Source organism: Bos grunniens, chromosome 15, assembly GCF_055505025.1.
Source record: "Bos grunniens cultivar Pamir isolate PY7600 chromosome 15, Bosgru_T2T1.0, whole genome shotgun sequence".
Classification (NCBI taxonomy): Eukaryota; Metazoa; Chordata; class Mammalia; order Artiodactyla; family Bovidae; genus Bos; species Bos grunniens.
Genome location: NC_141179.1, coordinates 32127539 through 32150166, shown reverse-complemented (window position 1 = coordinate 32150166; position 22628 = coordinate 32127539). Strand labels below are relative to the sequence as shown.

Genomic DNA, 22628 nt, shown 5'->3' with positions numbered 1-22628 from the left:
ATTTGGGCATTTGGTTCTGTATTAGTTTTTCACATTGGTTCCACACTTTCAGTTATGTATTTCACCCTCCTTCCACCCAGTTTAAAAAGTATTTAATCTTTTTTAAAAAGAGCTCATAATCCACTTCAGATCGTCTCATTGCTTGTTTCACAGTTAGCCTTTCTGTATTCTGTAGGTCTAGGCTGTTTGTCTCTATAGCTAATCCCACTAATACAACATAAAGAAGCCCAGGAATGAGCTAGTGGTGAAAATTTCTAAACAGTACTGGCAGCAAATAGGAAGAAGCATAATAGGTGAGCTGGAATCCTGGGAAAAAGAACGCTGTGGGCGAAACAAAACAACTGCCTCAACAAGCTATCTCTTATCAGAACGGCGCTGAATCCATCAACATGAATTAACCATATTTCATTCCCAGGAAAAGTGAACTCTTGTTTTTCTAGATGTCCAAAATAAATAAACTAATTAATTAACAACCCCAAGTCGCAAACAGTCCTGCTTCCTCCACTAAGCCGATCTCAATGACCTGGAATCTTCAGCCTCTGGGAATGTCTACATGATTTGATTCCAAATCACACACTCCAGCACTTGGATATTTTGTGCTTTGTCTTCACTGTTTCTTACAGGTAACTGTTGTCTTCTCGGACAGAAGACAGACACAGACTCTAATGTGGGGCTGTAGACCGAAGAAACACCCTCTCAAGGTCACGCACGAATCTAAGAATAATTCCCAACAGGATGACAGGCCTCTTGGTCCCTGTTCCCCTCTGACTTTTCTGCCATAGTCAAGAGAGAACACTGGATTGGGTACAAGGGATTCTGAAGGGTTAGCAGGATTCTTTTTTTTTTTTTTTTAAACAAGCTCTGGCCAGTTTTATTAAAGAAAAATTGTACATGATTTACTTTTCACCAGTCTGTTCTGGCATGCTTCTAATAATATCAGAATCACCTGGATCAACGATAGCCAGTGTGCATACTCTGTAGTATTTTCCACATGCTGTGCCCAATTCAATATTATTGCCACCGTAGTGATGGACACCAGTTTTGGCCAACATGGCATAATACTCTATTTCAGATTTCCTCAAGGCTGGGCAGTTGTTGGTGAGGATGACCAGTTTTGCTTTGCCTTGTCTGATCATTTTCAGAGTCTGTTTGTACCCCAACATGTACTTTCCACTTTTCATAACCAGCTGGAGCCTAGAGTTGATCGACTCCAGTGACTTTTTCGTCTTTTTGCAGCCATCATCTTCTTGCCTTAGATGCGGGACGCCTCCAACCAAGAGCAGCCACCAAGATGGCCAGGGAGTGAGCAGCAGGATTCTTTAGCTAATTTTCTGGCAAGAGGATCATTGCGCTTATGTGTCTGACCTCCATCCTCTATAATACAGACTCTACATATTTGCAGTAAGACTCTATATATTTACCTTTGTAAATAAGTTAAACTACCCAGATACAACTCAGTTACAATGCATTGGTTCTCTGACTCATTTCCTTCAATCCTGACCACTAAAATATTTACATGCATGGTCTCACTTAATATATGAGCAGATTATATGCTCAACTCCTTTTTAAAAAAAGTCATTATTGAATTTGCTGCAGTATTACTTCTCTTTTATGCTTTTTGGCTGCACACTACATGGGATCTTAGCTCCCTGACCAGCGATCGAACCTTCACCCCCTGCATTGGAAAGCAGTCTTAACCACTGAACTGCCAGGGAAGTCCCTACACTCAACCTCTTTATGGTTCTTCTTAGGCCAACAACTTTTCTGCCATTTCTGATCAGAGAGTTTGTTTTCCATTCTACTCCCCTCACAAGCATTTTTCTTTCTTGATCTTCGTGCCAGTTCTTACGGTAACATTAATATGTTTTCATTCAGATTTGGAAATTAGTATGAAATTAATAGAATTTGAAGGATAACATTCTGTTGATAGTGACAGAACTGCTCTTTCCAGGTTGCCCTTAAATTACAGAGGGGTTGTTGACCTCCTCAGTTTTAAAACTTAGAGACTTTTTCCTCTGCAATCAACACCTGTTATTTCTAGCTTCCCTGGTGGCTCAGATGATAAAGAATCCGCCTTTCAATGCAGGAGACTTGGGTTGAGCCCTGGGTCCGGAAGATCCCTTGGAGAAGGAAATGGCTACCCACTCCAGTGTTCTTGCCTGGAAAATTTCATGGACAGAGGAGCCTGGTGGGCTACAGTCCATGGGGTCGCAAAAGAGTTGGACAAGACTCAGCGACTAAACAGCAATAATGAATATTTTTTCCATGAGAGGAGTTCTCTAAAGGCACGTCATCACCAATCTTTGAGGCATGCAGTAGGATCCCCGGTTGTCAGCCCCTGAGGCACTCCGTTTGGCTAATGTTGGAGGATTTGCCTGTGGGGTTGTGGGGAGAAGCCACCTTTCACAGAAAGACAAGCGAACAGCTCAAAGCAACTAAAGGCTTAATTTTTCTCTTTGAGAGGTCCCATAGGAAGCACTAGCTTTAAGTGAAATCTTTATGAAAGGATTCCTTCTCTGAATTTTCCCAACAGGCCTCTTTGTTATTACCTCCAGAGAGTCGCCTACCCATCAGGGAACCAAATCCCCCTTATCGTGTCCAGACTGCTTTACTGCTGTGCACACCCCACTGGAGGGAGGGTTACAAATGGTTCTCTCAAGCTTCACTCAAACCACCAGCCTGCCGAGTCTGAAATGCCCCGGCCCTTTCTGGCCTTCTGCACCATGGGAAGTCCCCCTTGGATTCCCAAAGAAAATTAAACTCCTTGGAATTCCAAACTAATAAACTTTCACAGAGAAGCCCCAGGCGGATTGGTTATCATGATATTTCGGTCTCACCTAACCAATAAGAGGGCCGGTTGGCAAGTTCCCAGGATGAATATTCTCATATGAGCATTGGATTAGAGGAAGCCAAAAGATTTTTGGCCATCTACGTACTCAACTTACACCCCACCTGGGTTCTGAGGTAGAGATCTTGTGACCGTTGGGGCCCTGCAAGGCAATTAAAAGAAATAAAGCAAAGTATTATATTTTAATTGATGTAATCTTCAAGCTCCCAGTGGAATCTGGGGTGATATCTGACTAGAGTTACCCTAGGTATCAATAGATGACTATTCTGTGAAAGTGCATTTAGGAAGACAAAACCCTATGAATCCTGAACTTCATTAACATGTGTATCCATTTGGGGGTGGGAGGTGGGGATTGACTCTGTCTCCAGGACTACAAACTGAAAGAAGCCACCTAGGTTTTTCTGGGGTCTGAACAAAGAGCTGAAGGGGGTGGGAACTGAAGAGAGGGCAAGAGAGAAGGGCAGGTGGAGGGGAAGACAAAATGTGGGTTTATATTTTTATTTGCTTTCAGAGTACCTGGATTTTGGACACACCAAACCACTCTTTCGAAACCCAGACAGCTTTCATCCATCACTAACATTTCAGGGTTTCTTTCTGTTTTATTGTAAATATTCCAGTCGAAGAAAGATAAACAGACAAGAAAAAACAGCTTTATACAGTATATAGAGTCAGATAGAAAATACAGAATGGAAAAGAAAGGCAACAACCAACAGATAAAAAGTAGAGATGAACCAAGAATGAGAACTAGCTGGTTGCAAGTTCACGCAGCAGCTTGAGCGAGGTGCAGCAATGGTTTCTGCAGCTGATAGAAACTGCCTTGCGCCGCCAGTCTTATCTTTATTCCGTGAAAGAAACAGACTTTATAAATGATTCATGGGGACATTTACTTCACTAATCCATTAAAAAAAGTTTGTTATTGATCAAGATGTCTTGCTCATAAAAATGAGTTTTATTTGTCTTTAAAAAAAAAAACAAAACAAAACCCTTCCCACTCCACATGTGATCTGACAGTAGGGACCACATTGTGCGAAGCAAGGGCTGGAGTTGAGGGCAGCGTGGCACCATTTTGGTCTGCAGTCTGTCGGCCTCCAGGTGCCCTTCCCGCCAAGTCCGTGTTCCTTCAGGTGGTTCAAGCGAGCAAGGTTTAAAAAAAAAGACTCGTGTCTGCAGAGCTTGCTGACATTTGATGAGTTAAGAGGAAAAAGTAAAAGGACTCAAATTCATGTGAGACAAGAGGTCAGCCTAGTACAAAACCGGTATCCTTTATTTGACGTCTCAGGGTACCCCCAGGATGGCTGCTCTAACCAACTGTCCTGGCACAAAGAAGATGTCAACCTAATGTCGATGGCAAAAACATGGAATTAAGCTCGTCGTCTTCCAAAGGGGTCTTCACGTTAGTACATTCAGAACAGAAACAGCGGGAGGACAATTTCGATTCAAGGTGTTGACGGTGGGGGAGGTGATCGTCGTAGCTATTTAGCTCTCTCTCCCTCTGGATTTTCTAAACTGACAAACAGAAATTGCATAGAATTTGTTTTCCATCAGAACATGAGAACTCTGTGTGTGAAACTCCCAATTGGAGAAGCCAAGCAAAGGTCAAGTGGCTGCTGGGAAGGCTGCCCCTCCCGTCAGAAGATGCTGTGGACCCTCAAGCATCTCACAAGTAGAGAAGCACTTTGCAGGCACCTGACAGCTTGGAAAGCATCAGTAACTCTGAGTGTGCAGACGGAAGAGAAGTGAGATGCTTCATGTGAAGTCATACAAGGGGGCTACTGCCCATGTGTCGGTAAGAACTCAAGAGTTCCTAGTTCCCAGGCCTGTGCACTGGCCACAAGGCCCTACCTCTCTCCCAGGAACCTGGCAAAGTCTTGATTATTTATGGTCTTTCTATATAATAAACACACACACACACACACACACATACACATGTGCACGTTGTACCCAGGTCTCCCATCTAGTAGCAAGAAGTCACCCAATCCAGGATAGCTCTGGCTTCATAGGCAGCTACTGAATTTTGTTAAAAAGAGGTGCAGGTAACAAAGTCTGCACCGGACCAGCAGGGGGCCCCATCCTCTCCCCACCCCCCACCCCATGAACACTGAGCCAAGGCCACTGTCCAGGAAGTTTGCATTTACCCTCTCTGCTCCTTAACCCAGCCCTGGGATAGTCAATGCCTTCTGCACTCCTCTCCTCTCCTTCTCAGAGATCACTTTCATCAAAGACCACACCAAACCCAATCACAGTGAAAGTCAAAAAGAGAAACAGAAAGAAGGGACATATTAACCTCTCAGGCATTTCAAGTTCTCTCAGTCAACTTTGAGTTCATTGGTTTGGGACGTTTTAAAAATTACTTTAATGGACCTTTATTGGAGACTCTCCACCTAATTCTTCCCAAGAGCCTTCTCCTCCATGCCCCTATGTCCCCGGTCACCACACAGAAAGGAGAATTCAGCACCTGGAGTTTGATGCACTGGCTGCTCCATATCCTAAAAGTTAGGGAAATGGTAACAGAGATTATGGTGACTTCCAATCCCTAACCCAGCCTCCCCGCCTCTCCAAGAAAGCAAAACAAGGGAAGAGAATTGAGACAACAAAGGAGGGAAGGAAGGCAAAAGAGACAACAAAAGAACATTAACAAAAATATACAAATCCAGAAAAGAAAAACTTCCCTGTTGAGTTTAATTTTTTTTTTTTTCCTGTAAGAACTAGACCCAGGGTACAATGGCCCCTTCCTAGGGGGAAATTCCACTGATGATGCCACCAATTCATCTGACGGTCTGGACAGGGACCCCCCACCCGGACTCTGTAGTTTTGGCGGGATGGGAAGGCCCACTGAGGGGAGTGGGGGCTTGTGGCTAGGAGGCAGAGAGTCCCTTGCCACTTGGGCGCATCGTCTCTGGGGTGGCCCCAGCTCCCCGGACCAGGGCGCCGCCTCCGGCTGGGGCGTCAGGCTCTTTGATCTGTTTGTAAAGTTACTGGATCCAAAATCCGGAGAGAAGGGTGGACGCTGTACAAGTCCGAGGGCCCGGCAGGCAGCAGGCGCCGGCCCGGCGCATCCCGCCCCCGCAGCGGGCAGAGGAGCGGAGCATCTTCGGCGGCGGCAGGGTTACTCGGGCTCGCTGCTGTTGGTGGTCTTCTCCCACTCCAGGCTCTCCTCGCTGCGCGCCGGGGACGGCCGCGCCCGCAGGCCCTGGAAGCGGCGGCACTCGGGGCACACGCGGATGTGCGTGCAGCCGCGGGCCACCAGGGCGGCCTCCTGGGCCAGTCTCTGCGCTAACTGGTCTGGCTCCCCGGCCCCGCACAGCTTGCCGTTGCTGAGCGTCGCGGTGCCCCGGGGCCGGCGCTGCTCCTCCGGGATGGGGGGCCGGGGCGGCGGCAGCCCAGAGCGCCGCCGCCGCGGATGGACAGTGTCCTGGCATAAGATGATGTTGCGCAGCTCGCTCACCATCTCCTGGCAGACGGACCCCTGCAGGACATGGGAAGGTCATAGCCCCATCTTTCAAGAGCAGCCCCATACGGTCCCCAGCGTGCTAGTTCGGGCGAGCAATCAGGGCGCAGAGTTTCAGAATTTTATCATCGTAAATGATCGATGGTCTTTCAACTCATCCTCTCACTTCCACCCGCTATTTAATATTCAAACATCCTCCATACCATCGTGTGCAACAGCCCTACCAGCTGGTTGTTTCAACTTCGAACACCTTCAAAGACAGTAATCTCACCGCGGTGGGAAAGCGCCCCTACCAGTTTTGCATATTTCCCTTAAACGCTGCTTCCTTCTACTGACTTAATTCCTCTCCCTGAAATTGTCATCCATGGATCCCAGTTAAATTTGGACCTTGAAGCTGACTAAATAAGTAATCCCTCTACCAGATGTCAGTCTTTCAAGTATTTGAAAAAGCAGCCCTGTCTCCATGAACATTCTGTTCTCAGGCTAAAAAGTCTCATTTCTTTTAATTAGCTGGTTATGGCTGGAGAGGCTGCTGTTCTAACAAGAACTGTACAACAGCCATCTACTCCTGCAGCTCTCCTGGTAAGAAACTCTTGGGTCCAGCTGTGTTTTAGAATATTTTGGATTTGGACAAGGTAATACAGTGAACATAAAATACATTATGTATCTGTTCCAGTGGGCTCTGGGGAAGACCCTGCATTCAAACACATTAATAGCAAAAGGTATATATGCTCACCCCAAGTGAGAGAAAGACCATAAACATTAGCCTCATATAAGTCCAAGTTGAGGTTTCTCACCAAATACGCTGGCATCAAACAAAAAACTTGGAACTTTCTGAACTGAGCTTTTTAGGTTTCAGAATTGCAAATGAAGAATCTTCAACCTGTACCATGACAACCATGTGCTGTGCTTAGTCGCTCAGTCGTGTCCGACTTTTTGCGATCGCCCGCATTGTTCCATTAATTGTTCCATTAGGGGAGTCTACTTCTCTGTACCTGCTTCAGGTGGAGGGTCTATGCAAGCTGGGTTATTTTCCCAAGAACTCACCCATGGTCTGGATGTACCTTGAACAATTCAGTGAGGAGTTCAAGCTCTCCCAGGCTCCTCTGTCCATGGGATTCTCCAGGCAAGAATACTGGAGTGGGTTGCCACGCCCTCCTCCAGGGGAATCTTCCCAACCCAGGAGTTGAACCCAGGTCTCCTCCATTGCAGGTGAATTCTTTACCATCTGAGCCACCAGGGAAGCCCATGACTATCATAGTTATACCCATTTCACAGATGTGGAAATGGAGGCTCAAAGAATTTATATACTTTACTAGACTTATTCAACTAACAAATAGCTGACCTAGAAGTTGAATCTACACCTACCTACTTCAGAGTGAGTACATGCTCTGCTTTGTTCTCTACTCTGTGCTGGAAAGGACACTTTTTGCCCCCAGGATGGGAGAAGGAACTTTCTTTTCTTTCATGTTCTCTCTTCCAGTCTTCCCATTCTATCAGCAGAAACGGGAAGTTGCTTTACCATAATCAAATTGTTCATATAGCCTTTACTCTTCTTTCTAGATGTTGGGAGAGCTTGAACTCCTCACTGAATTTTTCAAGGTACATCCAGAACATGGGCGAGTTCTTGGGAAAATAACCCAGCTTACACAGATCCTCTACCTGAAGCAGCTACAGAGAAGTAGACTCCCCTAATGGAACACGGCCTGAGTCAGGATGAGACTCAAGACTGTCAATAAATAGCAGAGACTCTATGCAAGTCTTGACTTCTCTGTGCTTCTAATAATAACAAAAGCATCATCTCCTGCCTAATCTATTATATGTGACAGAATATACCAACATACATGTATTGACTGTCAACTAAGTATCAAATTCTTAGTAGTGGGAATACTGACACTAAAGACCAAGTCCTTACTTTCGGGTAGCAAAATGTCTAGTAACCGGGCTGATGTGAAAATAATTGGCACACAGTGTGTGACTGCTCTATGCTCTGGTTACAGGGGTGGTGGAAGGGAGGAGAAATGAGTAGCGTTCTGATTTGGGGGAGAAGGCAGGAGATGTGGGGAAGGTTTCAGAGGGCAAGGAACACCTAAATGAGGTCTTAGGGAGAGGTACGAGCATCATTGTTTAAGGAGCAGATGGAGGAAGAGAGCCAGTAATGCTAAAGAGAGAAGGATGTGGGGAACCAAGAGAGTCTGGAGCAGGCAAGGCAAGGGAAGAAAGAGTTCTGGAAGGAACTTCCCACTTCATCAAGGGCCACACTGAGGTCCAATAAGGCCCAGTGGGTTATCTTCTGGTTTTGTTCATTGGGAGGGGTCAGGCCTCTTAGCCACAACCTTTCAGGGCAGAGGTGGGGAGAAGCCAGCTGTCCTTGAGTGAGGCCAGAATGGGAGGTGAGACAGGGAGGTGGAGGCAGTGGATTACCTGGGTTTGCAAGAGAAGAGAGGGAGGGCAAGAGCAATAGTAACATGGCTGTTACTTGAGACTATGGGATAAACAGTGTAGTTGTGGACTTCGGGGAGAGAACAGGGAGAAAAAATAAATGAGAGAAAAAGGATAATCCTAGAGGAGCTGAGGAAAGATGGGAACGAGGTGGAGGGGTGACCAGAACATGCGAGGCAGGCCCAGGGGTGGCTCCAGCTGTGGATGGATTTTTAAGGCGGTGATCTTCAGTGGGGGCTGGTCACTCCTGATCTCTTGGTGAGACAGGAGGGAACATTAGTCATGAAGGAGCAAAGGGTTATGAGGAGTGGGTGATGGCTTGAAAGTCTAAGGGGACATGAGAAAGAGGAAGAGATTGGTGAGCTGTGTTAAATCGAGGCCCTACATGAGGCTGGACCACAGAGGTTTATAGGAGCCCTGGACCCTTAGTTATTGTTAGGAGCTGTTTCTCCAGTGTCAGTTAGGGAGAGAGATTTTAGGACAATCAGGAGTTGGGAGACTGAGATAGATGCCAGTATACTTTCGTTTTTTTTAAAATTTTTTGAGGAACCTCCATACTGCTCTCTATCCCATGGGTAACATAGATAGCTAATGGGAAGCTGCTGTATAGCAGAGGGAACTCAGCTCGGCGCTCTGCGATGACCTAGAGGTAGGTTCAAGAGGGAGGGGACATGTGTACACATATAGCTGATGGACTTCATTGTATAGCAGAAACTAACACAACACTGTAAAGCAATTATACCCCAATTAAAACAAACAAATAATGCAAGTAGCGTGTAAGGAGGTAGAATGGGGCTACAATTGGATAAAGTCTTTTTCCTCCTTCTTAGACTCCTCCATCTGTGTGAAGCGTAATTAACCCAGTTTCTAAGTCACAGGTCTGAGAATTAAACGTCTTCCAAATCTCTGAGAAGGAAGATGCCATTTTGAGCTCTCATGAATTAGGATAATAGCTCTAGACAGCTTTTACCTGCAAGGCAAAAAACATACTTAAGATGGAAGAGCCAAAGCCACTGTTTCCATTGTAACCTGGTTACTTTTGCTTGTTTTTCCTTTTAATACTATACCTTAAATCACAGTTGTGCTAAATCCATGGGCCCCCTACCCTCCTGTGGGATTTCACAGGCTCTGTCTGAAGTGACCTTTGTCCCTGCATGAGCCTCTGAACTTTGCCCTGCCTGCCAACACTATATAGGTCATACCCATTAGAAGGTTTACCTCAGTCGCTTCTGAGTGTCGGAGAGTCCATAAAAACTCCAACATAGCCATAAAAATGGCCACGATTAAGCCACAAATAAGAACCACAAAGATTCCACCAATATTCTCCATTCCTAGTCCTGTAAGAAAGTGAGAACAAACAAAAAAATAGCGTAAAAGAGCTGGAAGACATAATTATTCTACGAAAAATGTTGAATGTTATTTGAATTACCAGCACTTGAGACTTGTAGATGCTTTACACACATGTTCCCTGAGATATAATTATTCTTTTGAAACAAAAGCAGAGCGTAGCTGGAGGAGAAGAGGGGAAGGGGATGTAGATGCAGATGGAGGAGATTGGTGAGAGGCTTCTTGGGGCGGGAGTGGTGGTCATCTTATGAAAATGGGCTCAGGCAAAATTGGATTTCGCCTATAGATACCAAAGGGCTTCCCAGGTGGCTCAGTGGTAAAAAATCCGCCTGCAATGCAGGAGATGCAAGTTCGATCCCTGGATAAGGAAGATCCCCTGGAGAAGGAAATGGCTACCCACTCCAGTATTCTTGCCTGGGAAATCTCATGAACAGAGAAGCCTGGTGGGCTACAGTCCATGGGGTTGCAAAAGAATCGGACACAACTTAGCGACTATACAACAACGATAACAATGATATCAAAATACCAGCAAATTCTAGCTGTTTCACAAAAATGTAGTCAATCTTCCTAACACTGTGTTTGCTTGATATAAAGCCATTTATATCTATGGATATAAAAAACTTGTAACCTAACTGTGGATAGAAAAAAGTTTCTTTTACTTATCTGTGTCAGCATGTTACTAAAATACTTCCTTGGAAAGTAAAACTTTTTATTCCACCAGACCAGTGGCTCCCAAACCTAAAGGCCATCAGAACCATCTGGGAAGCTCATTAAAAACACGGATCCCTAGTCCTTACCCTAGACCTACGGAATCCCTACCTCTGGAAATGATGCCTAGGAATCTGTATTTTTAAATGCATTTCACAGGTGGTTCTTTTCCAGCCAGGCCTAAAATTTGTTTGCAAATTGGTATTTGGGAAAGCATCGTACATAGCCAAGTTTCTTCAAGTTAGGCACAATATCTGGTTATAACCTCACTTCCTAGTATGATGACCGTCCACATAACATATACTTAACAAATACTTCTAGAATTATATGGTTGTTTCACTTCTGCAATGTCAAACACCACATTAGCTATGTAACTGGATGCTTTTTGGGGGGGAATGTCAGACACACATGAAACTCTGACTCATCAGGGGCCACAATCATAAATCTAAAAGCAGCTTTTATCTAGGAAAGTGCCAAGAGCGTGGCTTCCCTCCTATGCTCTTCCTGAATACTTGCACGTTTTGAGTGTCTGTTCAACCAGCAGTGCCCTCATGGGACAGGGAGCTATGTCGTGTCAGGGAGAGCCAGCGTCTTGCAACGCTGAGATGAACCAGGGTTTAGGAGCAGAAATCTGACACTGCTTCCTGTACTTGGCAAAGCTGGAAAAATATCCCTGCCTAGCCATTTCAAGATGCCTTGGGTTTCCTCTCACAAAGCCTCAAGTGAATGTCTTGTTTTTTTGGTTTTTGTTTTGTTTTTAAAATAACAAAGCGTGGCACAGCATCTGCCTATACTAATAATCTGCTACTCCAAGGGCTCACATCATGAATGCACCCAATGGGTTATATACTCTGGTCTGCAGGTCCACACAGCCAACTCTTGAGGACCTGCATGAATACAACATCCTCTATTTTGAATAATCAAAACCAAGAGACAACTTAAAAAAACTCAGTTTTAAGGGAACGCATATAGAGTTTGGAGTAGATTTCTTCCTTCCAGGAGGAAGGTGCTTGGGCTTCTTTGATGGCCTGTCCCTCTAACCTGGAACCATTTAGGCAGAATATTCTTGCCTGGAGAATCCCACGGACAGAGGAGCCTGGCCGGCTACAGTCCACGGGGTCACAAAGAGTCGGACACGACTGAGCGAGTTCACTTCACTTTGACCACAGGAATATCAGAGACACAAAAGAAACACTTAAGGGGGAATGCCCCAAGAATCTAGCTGGGGTGTGCAGCCACAGCTTTAGGGGTGGTGAAAACCGGGTTTTAGAACATTCACCTAAACATCATGGACTAACCAGTTTCTCCAGCCGGCCCCTGTGGAGAAAGGGCTCCCCAGTGAAGGGGAAGTGATAACTGATGCCATGGAGGCCCGCCTGTTTAGGTAAACAGAGCCCCAAGTGACTGTTGAGGTACCATGGACTTTCCTATCACCTTCAGATAGTTCTGCCTGATATAGAGAAAACACTGTTTTCAGTCACTAAGTCGTGTCCAACTCTTTGGGACCCCATGGACCAGCATGCCAGGCTCCTCTGTCCTCCACTATCTCCCGGAGTTTGCTCACATTCATGGCCATTGAGCTGGTGATGGTATCTAACCATCTCATCCTTTGTCACCCCCTTCTCCTTTTACCTTCAATCTTTCCCAGCATCAGGGTCTCTTCCAGTGAGTTGGCTCTTTGCATCAGGTGGCCAAAGTATTGAAGCTTCAGCTCCAGAAAAAAGATTAGGATCCCCTTTTAGGAACTCAACCTCCCCTCGTGTTTCTGCAGAGGAGGCGTTCTCCACTCAGGCCCAGTTCTGCCATCTGGGCTCTAGTGTTTCCTTGTCGCCCTCTGTCCCCATCCTGGCCCTCCCCAGTCTTGTCTTCCCCACTGGCTTTTTCCCTCAGCACGAAAACACACTCAAGTCTTTCCCTTCTTATCAATGTCTACACACCACTATATTTAAAATGGGTAACCAACAAGGTGCTCCTGTATAGCACAGGGAACTCTGCTAAATGTTATGTGGCAGCCTGGATGGGAGGGGAGTTTGGGGGAGATGGATACATGTATAGGTATGACTGAGTCCCTTTGCTGTCCACCTGAAACTATCGCAACATTGTTACTTGGCTATACTCCAATATAAAATATTAATTAAAAATTAAAAAAGAAAAATAAAAAATCTGTCTCCTCCCTCCAGCTCTGTCTAGTGAATACCTTTCTTTTTTCCTTTCTTCCCTGGCCAAGCTTTTTGAAGCAGTTTGTCTATATCAGAACTATTTTAAGACAGCTCTTAAAACACTTACAGTTGGAGGCCCCAGCCCACATGAAACAAAAAGAAAATGTACCCACATTGTATGTTAAATGCATTTTTAAAATTCTGCTTCTGATGTGACGGAGTGGCAAGCAACGATTAATGTATAATTGGCTGTGATTTCTTAGCAGTTGTTGTGCATATAAGAGAATGTTTGCAAAAGGAGAAAAACCAAGCTGAAAAAATTGTTTCTAAATGTAGTGAAGTTTTTATGAATATTAAATTTAAAGTTAATGAAGTTGAAGCAATGTTACATCTTGGAGATATTTAATTACACGTCAACTTAATTTAGCAGTTTTCTTTTTGCATTTTGAAGCTAATAATTTTTTTCAGACCTCAAACATAGTTTTGGACACTCAAGAAAAGCTTTTAGGTGCTAGGTGATCTGTCTATGGTATCTAAAGGAGAAAATGATTGTGCTCTGAATTCACTTTTATCCTCCTGAATATTTACTTGTCATCCCATGAAATTTTGTTTTGTACCGCTAAAACCAAGTTCATCAGGGTCACCAATGAACATTTGGTTTCTAATCTATCAGAAAATTTCCAGTCCTGAACTTAGATGACTTCTTGTAACACTTGACATTGTCAACCAACCCCTTTTTGCATTTTTTTTTTTTTTTTGTCTACACTGTGAGGTTGTTGGGATCTCATTTCCCCGACCAGGGACTGAACCTGGGCCACAGCAGTAAAAGTGGCAAATCCTAACCATGGGACCATCAGGGAACTTCCTCTTCCTCCTTTTTTTCATGAAGCCATTGCTCTCTGCTCTCCCCCAGGCTTCTCAATTGTCTTTGCTGGCTCTGAAGCATATTCTCCTATTTCCCTGCACTGGGTCTCTTGCCTCTCCTCCGTGTACTGTCCTGCTGATTTAACCTCCTAAATGCTTTTTTAATTTCTTACCTTTCTCTCTGTTTCTCCTACCACGTCCCTAGCTCAGGCCCCCATCTCTTGCCTGGACTTTGGCTGAAGACTCTAAAATAACTTCTCTGCACACAGCCTGTCCTTCTCAACTTTACCATCCATGTAGTTGCCTGAGTGATCTTTCTGGTCAGAAGATTTCTAATACATCTTGTATCACTCTAAAACTGCACAGAATAATCATTAGTTTAATGTAGATACCTTGATTTCCCACTAGACTGTGATTCCCTTGAGAGGGGGATCCATGTCTTGTTCAGCTCTGTAAAACCACAATCATGGCCCATCGTAAGAGTCAATAAATGCTTGTTTAAAAAATGAGCTGACAGAAAGAGGATAAGGACATCACAGGTGTAGATGCCTGCATTACCCAAAACTTTGGATTCATATTGTGATATGTACTCACTCCTAATCAAATGCTTTTAAATTAATAATAAAGTGGGCCAGTCCTCATCTATTATTCCCAGGTGGCACTAGGGGTAAAGAATCCGCCTGCCAGTGTAGGAGATGTAAGAGACAATGTGGGTTTGTCCCCTGGGTTGGGAAGATTCCCTGGAGGAGGAAACGGCAGCCCACTCCAGTATTCTTGCCTGAGAAATCCCATGGACAGAGGAGCGTGGGGGCTACAGTCTGTGGGGTCGCAGAGTCAGACATGACTGAGAGTTTGAGCAGTAGCCCTCATCCAATTATCCTAGCCTGGTGACACAGACAGATGGCCCAGATTGTACTAAATGGCTGGCCAAAGTGGGACTGAACATGACATGGATGGTCCACAATGTGGACTTGACAGTACGTGGTCCTGAGCAGGTCTGGGGGGTGGGGCTGGGGGAGAGTTATAAACAAACAGGTGATCTGTGCTGGGATAATCTTGATCAGGTGAGGGAAAGCTTCTTAAAGGAGCTTAGGTTTAAATGGGGTTCTGGTAGAAACTATGAGTCAGTGAAACACCCCACAGCCTCTCTTTCCCAGCTTCTCCTGTTTCAAGACCAGCATGTTAATCAGGGCTGTCAGCTCCAGCATGCTGACTCCGGGCTGAGTGGCTCCCTCCCCGTAGGAGCGGAGCTTATATACTGCTCGTGCCTTTAGGAACTTATTGGAAAAGGGAGGCAAGAATAGATTGCTGGCAGAGTTGCAGTTGAGAAACAGATGGAGTGGGGAGTGAGCGGGAAGCAGAGTTAGGAGGGAGCAGCGGTTCCGTTAACATCGTCATTAGTCATTCTCCTAGAAGTCAGACGCCTTCCCCGGCTCACAGCCATCACTCAGAGCAGCCTGTCCTGTGGCCTCCCTCCAGTCTGACCCCAAGGCCCATGATGCACCCATAGATGCCTCCACACCTGTACTGGAGTCATCTTATCACCCCCACCCCTTCTTCAGACAAGACCACACAGAAGCCATCCAGACAGATGGCTTTCAAACTGAGATGTACCTGACACGAGTTTCTAAGGCTCAGTTGGGTCCCAGAAGTAAGACTATTAAACTAAAGTGGAATCAAACTCTCCCCATAAACTCTCAGTGGATTAAAGACTAACTTTGGTGTCATTCACAGATTGCCCACAAATACAAATGATAGTTGACAGATGCAAATGAAGAACGCTGTCTCCAGAACCACAGGGGGGAATGGGCCACCTGCAAGGGAGTACCTCTGAATAGATTTGAATCTCCACCCACCCACCCAGCCACCTGCTCTGCCTTTGGTTCTGACCAGCAAATAGTCACCTCTTGGATTCAGGTGCACATATATCCCAGACCTTAAAACCCGTGCATATCTCCAGATGGTCCTGTGGAAATCTGCAAATGCAAGGCAGGACAGTTCCTTTTGAATGGGAGCCTGGGAAGCAAAGAGGCAGAGGCAACAGGAGTCACGTGGCACGGGCAGAGAGAGGAGAGGCTGGTACCACAATCCCTTTAGGAGGCAGTGTATTTTGTCTTTGACATCAGTCAACACATCCTTCTTGAGAAGCTCCCATGAGCTGAGCACTATGCTAGGTGCTGAAGCTTGGTGCAGTCTTCCAGATTGACAACATTTGATAAGAACATGGTTTCTTTGACCGATATGATTTTCAAGCACTTACTAATTCAGAGTCTAGAAGCTCCCTTGCGGCTCAGCAGTAAAGAATCCGCCTGCCAATGCAGGAGACCAGGGTTCGATCCTTGGGTCAGGAAGATCCCCTGGAGAAGGAAATGGCAACCCACTCCAGTATTCTTGCCTGGGAAATCCCACGGACAGATGATCCTGGAGGGCTACAGTCCATGGGATCGCAAAGAGTCAGGCGTGACTTAGCAACTAAATAAATAAAAACAATCCAGAGCCACATTCACCTACATTCATGCAAATATATTAAATGGCCCCATCTCTATGGACTTATTTGTTGTAAATAACAACTTTACTTGCCCATATATGAGCTGACCTACATAACCTTTTCAGAAAATACAAAGTGAATCATCATGTTTGCACCGCTGAGGACTGTGAAACTAAGTTTGCCATTTCTTCTTGCATCGATCATGACATCTGTTGACTAGACCTTAGCAGATTCTGGAGACAGTGATGGCATAAGGGTCGGAAAAGCAACAGAATAGAAGAGGGATGGGAAACGCATCTGATAAATTTTGCAATTTATCGAAATAAAAATTATAGAAGGGGCACTTTACAATTTATCTGAAAGAGATGGGAATACCAGACCACCTGATCTGCCTCTTGAGAAATTTGTATGCAGGTCAGGATGCAACAGTTAGAACTGGACATGGAACAACAGACTGGTTCCAAATAGGAAAAGGAGTACGTCAAGGCTGTATATTGTCACCCTGCTTATTTAACTTAGATGCAGAGTACATCATGAGAAACGCTGGACTGGAAGAAAAACAAGCTGGAATCAAGATTGCCGGGAGAAATATCAATAACCTCAGATATGCAGATGATACCACCCTTATGGCAGAAAGTGAAGAGGAACTAAAAAGCCTCTTGATGAAAGTGAAAGTGGAGAGTGAAAAAGTTGGCTTAAAGCTCAACATTCAGAAAACGAAGATCATGGCATCCGGTCCCATCACTTCATGGGAAATAGATGGGGAAACAGTGGAAACAGTGCCAGACTTTATTTTGGGGGGCTCCAAAATCACTGCAGATGGTGACTGCAGCCATGAAATTAAAAGACACTTACTCCTTGGAAGGAAAGTTATGACCAACCTAGATAGCATATTCAAAAGCAGAGACATTACTTTGCCAACAAAGGTTCGTCTAGTCAAGGCTATGGTTTTTCCTGTTGTCATGTATGGATGTGAGAGTTGGACTGTGAAGAAGGCTGAGCGCAGAAGAATTGATGCCTTTGAACTGTGGTGTTGGAGAAGACTCTTGAGAGTCCCTTGGACTGCAAGAGATCCAACCAGTCCATTCTGAAGGAGATCAGCCCTGGGATTTCTTTGGAAGGAATGATGCTGAAGCTGAAACTCCAGTACTTTGGCCACCTCATGCGAAGAGTTGACTCATTGGAAAAGACTCTGATGCTGGGAGGGATTGGGGCAGGAGGAGAAGGAAACGACAGAGGATGAGATGGCTGGATGGCATCACTGACTTGATGGACATGAGTCTGAGTGAATTCCGGGAGTTGGTGATGGACAGGGAGGCCTGGCGTGCTGCGATTCATGGGGTCGCAAAGAGTCGGACATGACTGAGTGACTGAACTAACTAACTAAGCTTGAGCACCTCGGATCTCATTCAATTCTCATTAAAAATACTATAAAGAAGGTACACTGTCGGCATTTTACAGTTAAAGAAACAGAAATTCAGAGAACTTCAAGAATTTGCCCAAGTCTTCAGTGCTAAGATGTGAAATCCAGGTAAGTCTGGCTGCCCAGCTAACGTTTATAAAAGTAAAGCTGACCTTTATGAATGTCTACTATGAGCCAGCTTACTAGGCTAAACGTTTTAATCCAATCCTAACAGTTGCCCTGTGAAATTGGCACTACCCTTGCCTCTGTGTTCCAGATAAGGAAACCAGGGTACTGGAGTCAGGTAACTTGCCCAGGACCCCACAGCTGGCAAGCGGAAGTGCCTGATTCAAATGGAAGCTGGAGTCTCAGGCTGTATCCCTACCCTACACCACCTCTCCAGGGAACTGGGGGCCCCCATTGTCCTTCATGCTGCAGGAGCATGATTACAGGACTCAACCTGGCTTCCCATGACTGAAGTCATTTCTAGGACCACTGCCCCAGTCCTGTCCCGAGTGCCTGGGGAGGGAGGCTGTGCTGTTGTTTAGTCAGTCAGTCATGACCGACTCTTTTGCGACCCCATGGATTTGCAGCCCGCCAAGCTGTGCTATCCATGGGATTTCTCAGGCAGGAATACTGGAATGGGTTGTCATTTCCTTTGCCAGGGGTTCTTCCTGACCCAGGAATCCAACTCGTGTCTCCTGCATTGCAGGTGGATTCTTTACCACTGAGCCACCAGGGAAGCCCATGTATGGGCTGTGAGTTCCACTTATGAAAACCCCTGCTGTCCTTGGGAACATTACATCAAATGTTTGGATCAAAGATCCATTGACTTAATCTTGCCTCACTTTGCAGACACGGTGCGGCTGTGGTCTTTATACTCGCTGACCTCCTTTGATGCAGACACACCGGGCCATGGTTCACCTCTCTTCTTGATCACGCTTTCCACCCTACCCCTACCCCCGTCCCAGAGTTTCCCTGTCTCTGAGCAGTCAATCCGATTTGTTTAGGAAGAGGCTTTCTCTGCAAGCATCACTTTGAGACACTATCTAAACTCCCATATTCAGGTTTCCAGTCTTGGCTCTCTCCAGAGAAACTAGAGAGCCAGCATAATACAGCTGGGCCCCCAGGGAAGAAAGAGAAGGGAAAATGTCCCCACAATTCCCCCCACCCCTCTCATCACTCGCCCCCACTCTTGCTAAGATGTCTCACACTTTCATTCCCGCCATGCCAGACAGCAAACTTCCTGCTCTCTGAGGATTTTGTGAGTCAATGCCACTGGCCTCTATTCCATCCTTGAAAGGGGATCCTGATTTTCACAGCCCGGTGTTGTATTTATGTTCCTTTGAAGCCTGATTGTGAGCTTGTGTTTTTTAAGATAAAAGTATTTAATTTCCTTGGAATTCACCGACTACCTTTTTGTCTGGCGATTGCTCTGCAAAGCCTTCGGTAATACAATCCCCTTGAATGGGGATGTTGGCCCCTGTGAGTGGCTAGCGATATTTCTTTTTATAGGAGTTGAGTGAGAAAATAAATAAAATGAGTGTTTTTGAAAAGACAAGGCAGAAGAAAATGAAGCAGCTTGGAATGAAGCCTGCTTCTTTTTGTAATACTCCTGTCCTCCACATGATCTGTGTTTTTCAGCTGTGTATGCAGGTAACCGGTCACTGAGTTATAGGCAGGGAAAGAAATGGGGATAGATGAAGCCAAGGGGTAATGTTGTGGTTCTCATCAGAGCCAAGGAAGACCTGGCAAAAACAAAACAAAACAAAACTCGGATTGGTGGCATCAGCCCAATGTTAGGATTCTTCTCTGGATTTTGGCAGTGATGCTGGAGCTATAATATTGGATTAGACGTGGAGTAGCATCAGATCCTTTTCTTTAAAATGTATCACATTTTAATAGGATAACACAGTAGAAAAGGATTATGCCAGGCACTGTGCATTGTCTGAAACATCCTAATTGATGTCACTCTCAGCTTCAGAGGTCTGTGAGATAAGGATCCCCTTCAAAGTTCCCTCCACCTCCATCCCTCTCAGAATGCTCCATCTTCTCCTCCTTCCTTTAGGTCCATTTGGAAGCCAAGGGATTCCATCAATAAAAGAAAGATCTCCTAGGAGCTGCTTTGGAAAGTAAATGAAAAGGACTGCCCTTTGTTCAACTTGAGATGCAAGAAAAAACATGGTCCTGCAGCTCCATTCCGGGCCCCCACGAAAGACTTCAAGGAAGAGAGCTTCCAGGCCATGCTGGCTCCTGTTCTTCTGCCACAGGGGAGGGGAGGTCTGTCAAGCAGTGAGTTATATCCTGGAAGTCTGATGGCTAATTTGTCACACACTAACCAGGCAGTGGCTCCAGTCCTTCCAGGTTAGTGCTTCTGGCCTGGCTTGGCAGAGGTCACGTGGACTTTTGCTCAGCCAGAAAGCCTTTCAGCTTCTCTGAGTAATGTCTGCTTGGGTTTCAGCCATGGCAGAAATGGGGTCAGTGCGTTAAACTGGCACCAGCTGCTGTGGCTGGGCTGGGAACCAAAGCCCCGGCTCTTATGCTGATTTGTACAGCATCTCCCACACAGCCCCTTCTTGGACCACACCGGTGATTAATATGGCTCCCCCTCTTGTACCCAAGGACGACTAAAAGGAGGCAAGACAGCATCAGCTGGTTGATAGAACCCGAGCATCTTCTGAAGCACATGAGACCTGGGCAAGGATTACTTCCACTGTTTATTTTCCCTCTTCATCTGCTCAGTTCTCTTCTCCGTGCCAGGGAACATTCAGTCCCCAATTGCAGAGTGGGGAGAAGCCTCCTGCTCACTTCTTTCCATCTTCCCTGGGAACCTGCTTTCCCTGTCTCTCTCCTCCATCCATTCTGAGCTCTGCTGTCAGACAGTCTTCTTAAAACCTCTGTGGAATGGGGAAGAATATCCCAAGCCAACCGCGCTGCAAAAACGACAACTTAATTTTCCTATAAAAGTACCAAATGTCTACCTCAGGCTTCTGTTTTCACCTGATTGCCAGAAACAGAGATTTCTTTATGTTTAAATTTCATGTTTGCTGTTGCTGCTGCTGCTAAGTCGCTTCAGTCATGTCCGACTCTGTGCAGTCCCATAGATGGCAGCCCACCAGGCTCCCTCGTCCCTGGGATTCTCCAGGCAAGAACACTGGAGTGGGTTGCCATTTCCTTCTCCAATGCATGAAAGTGAAAAGTGAAAGTGAAGTTGCTCAGTTGTGTCTGACTCTTCCTGACCCCATGGACTGCAGCCCACCATGCTCCTCCGCCCATGGGATTTTCCAGGCAAGAGTACTGGAGTGGGGTGCCATTGCCTTCTCCAAAATTTCAGGTTTATATTCAGTTAAATACAGTGTTATCTCTGTTCCCCTTTCACTCCTGGATATATTTCAGGTCTGAGGTTGGCAAGGAGATGATGTCATGGGGGTGAAGTTAGGCGTCCTGTCCTAATGCTGGATTCGACTTAGATTTCCAATATCCTTGTCTGGGACCCTGGAAAATGCAGGCCTGTCCCTGTGACCTCTCTGCTCCTGGTCCCCACGTGCCATCTCTCACGCCCCCCATTCCATGCAGCACAACACATATTTCTGGGGTCTGCCAAGCTCTGGAAGCAAGCAAAAACCTCTTTGCTTCTAGGGATTCCCAACAAATCCAGAGTTCTCTCTGGCACTCTCCACCTCTCAGCCGGACATCAGGCTCCTTCTCAGGGACCCTCCAAATTCTAACACATCCTTTCCAGCTCAGAAACTCCCTGTCTCAGGAGGGCATCTTTTTATCTAATTTGCAGCCTGGGTGGCCTGGGTCTTTGAAGTTCTAGTGTCAGCTTTACACCAAGCTTCTTTTCAGGTACTGCCCTTCTGTATTCCAAAATACTTTTTAGCAAATCAAACACCTTGACTTCTAAGAACATTGTGTCTGCTGAGTTGGAACAACTTCTTTTAGAACTTAAAGGTAGTCTCTCCTCTCTGTTCCTCCCAAGGCAATGACTGTCCCCTGGGACTGTGAATGCCACTGGCAGCTCAGAGCTCCATCCACAGCACCTGCTTTCTTGATGCCACATCTCATGCCAGAACCTTTGAGGTCTGCCACCAACGTCACCAACTCAGTCCAGTGTGCTCACAGTGTGCCAAGGTGTATGCAGAGCTCTGGGGTGTTCCTAGAACATCTTCCTAGGACACGATTTTACCCAGAGTTTAGGCCAGAAAAGGGTTTTTCCATTACATAAACATGCCCATATCCGGCTGTCAGATGCAAAATTCACACGTGTTTTTAGGACAAAACAGAAGACTTTAAGGATATTCCAAACATGTCGGGCTGTTTGAGACGCTTGTGACTGTGTCCCCAGACCCCTCAAAAGTCCACACTCAGTCCCCTCTGCTGTGCATCTCTTCCATGGGAAAGTTTGGGACACTGGTCTGCTGTCCACACGCCTTCACCCACTTTTCAATGTCCTCTTAATCCAACCTCACCCTGCTTTTTTGAATCCAATTTCTGAGTGTGACAGCTGTGCTCCATAATCTTCCTAAAGCTGTGACTTCCCAGGGCTTCCCTGGTGGCTCAGTGGTAAAGAATCTGCCTTCGAATGCAGGTAACTCAGGTTCAATCCCTATCGAGCCTGTGCTCTAGAGCCCAGGAGCCGCAACTACTGAAGCCCATGTGCCCCGGAGCCTGTGCTCTGCAACAAGAGAAGCCACTGCAATGAGAAGCCCACACACAACAATAGAGAAAAGCCCGTGCAGCAGTGAAGACCCAGCAGAGCCAAATAAATAAATAAAATAAAAATAAACAAATAAAGCTGTAACTCCTAATGGATGTTTCATGGTCTAGGCCCCATGTCTCCATAAACCTTCCCTGAATATTGCTCAGAAGTATTGCCCTGGGGCTTCATAATACCTTCTGTCCAGCTCTATGAAAGCATC

The 22628-nt window shown here is 45.8% G+C and overlaps 1 protein-coding gene and 1 pseudogene across 3 annotated transcripts in view; both read right to left on the bottom strand.

Annotated features, from left to right (window-relative positions):
- Positions 1-832: 832 nt before the first annotated feature.
- LOC147357609 (large ribosomal subunit protein eL30 pseudogene) lies at positions 833-3871 on the bottom strand (annotated as a pseudogene). The gene is made up of 2 exons (XR_015142473.1): positions 3858-3871; positions 833-1317 (listed from the first exon to the last, which is right to left on the bottom strand). The product of XR_015142473.1 is annotated as a large ribosomal subunit protein eL30 pseudogene (transcript).
- Positions 3872-5491: 1620 nt separating this feature from the next.
- Positions 5492-22628, bottom strand: part of GRIK4 (glutamate ionotropic receptor kainate type subunit 4) — a 498615-nt gene continuing 481478 nt past the window's right edge. For both annotated transcript variants that reach the window (XM_086338321.1, XM_086338322.1), the window contains 2 exons: positions 9957-10075; positions 5492-6314 (listed from right to left, as the gene is read on the bottom strand). In XM_086338321.1, coding sequence (XP_086194447.1) covers positions 5955-6314; positions 9957-10075 — 479 coding nt within the window. In that variant the 3' untranslated portion in view covers positions 5492-5954. The remainder of the gene's footprint in view (positions 6315-9956; positions 10076-22628) is intronic.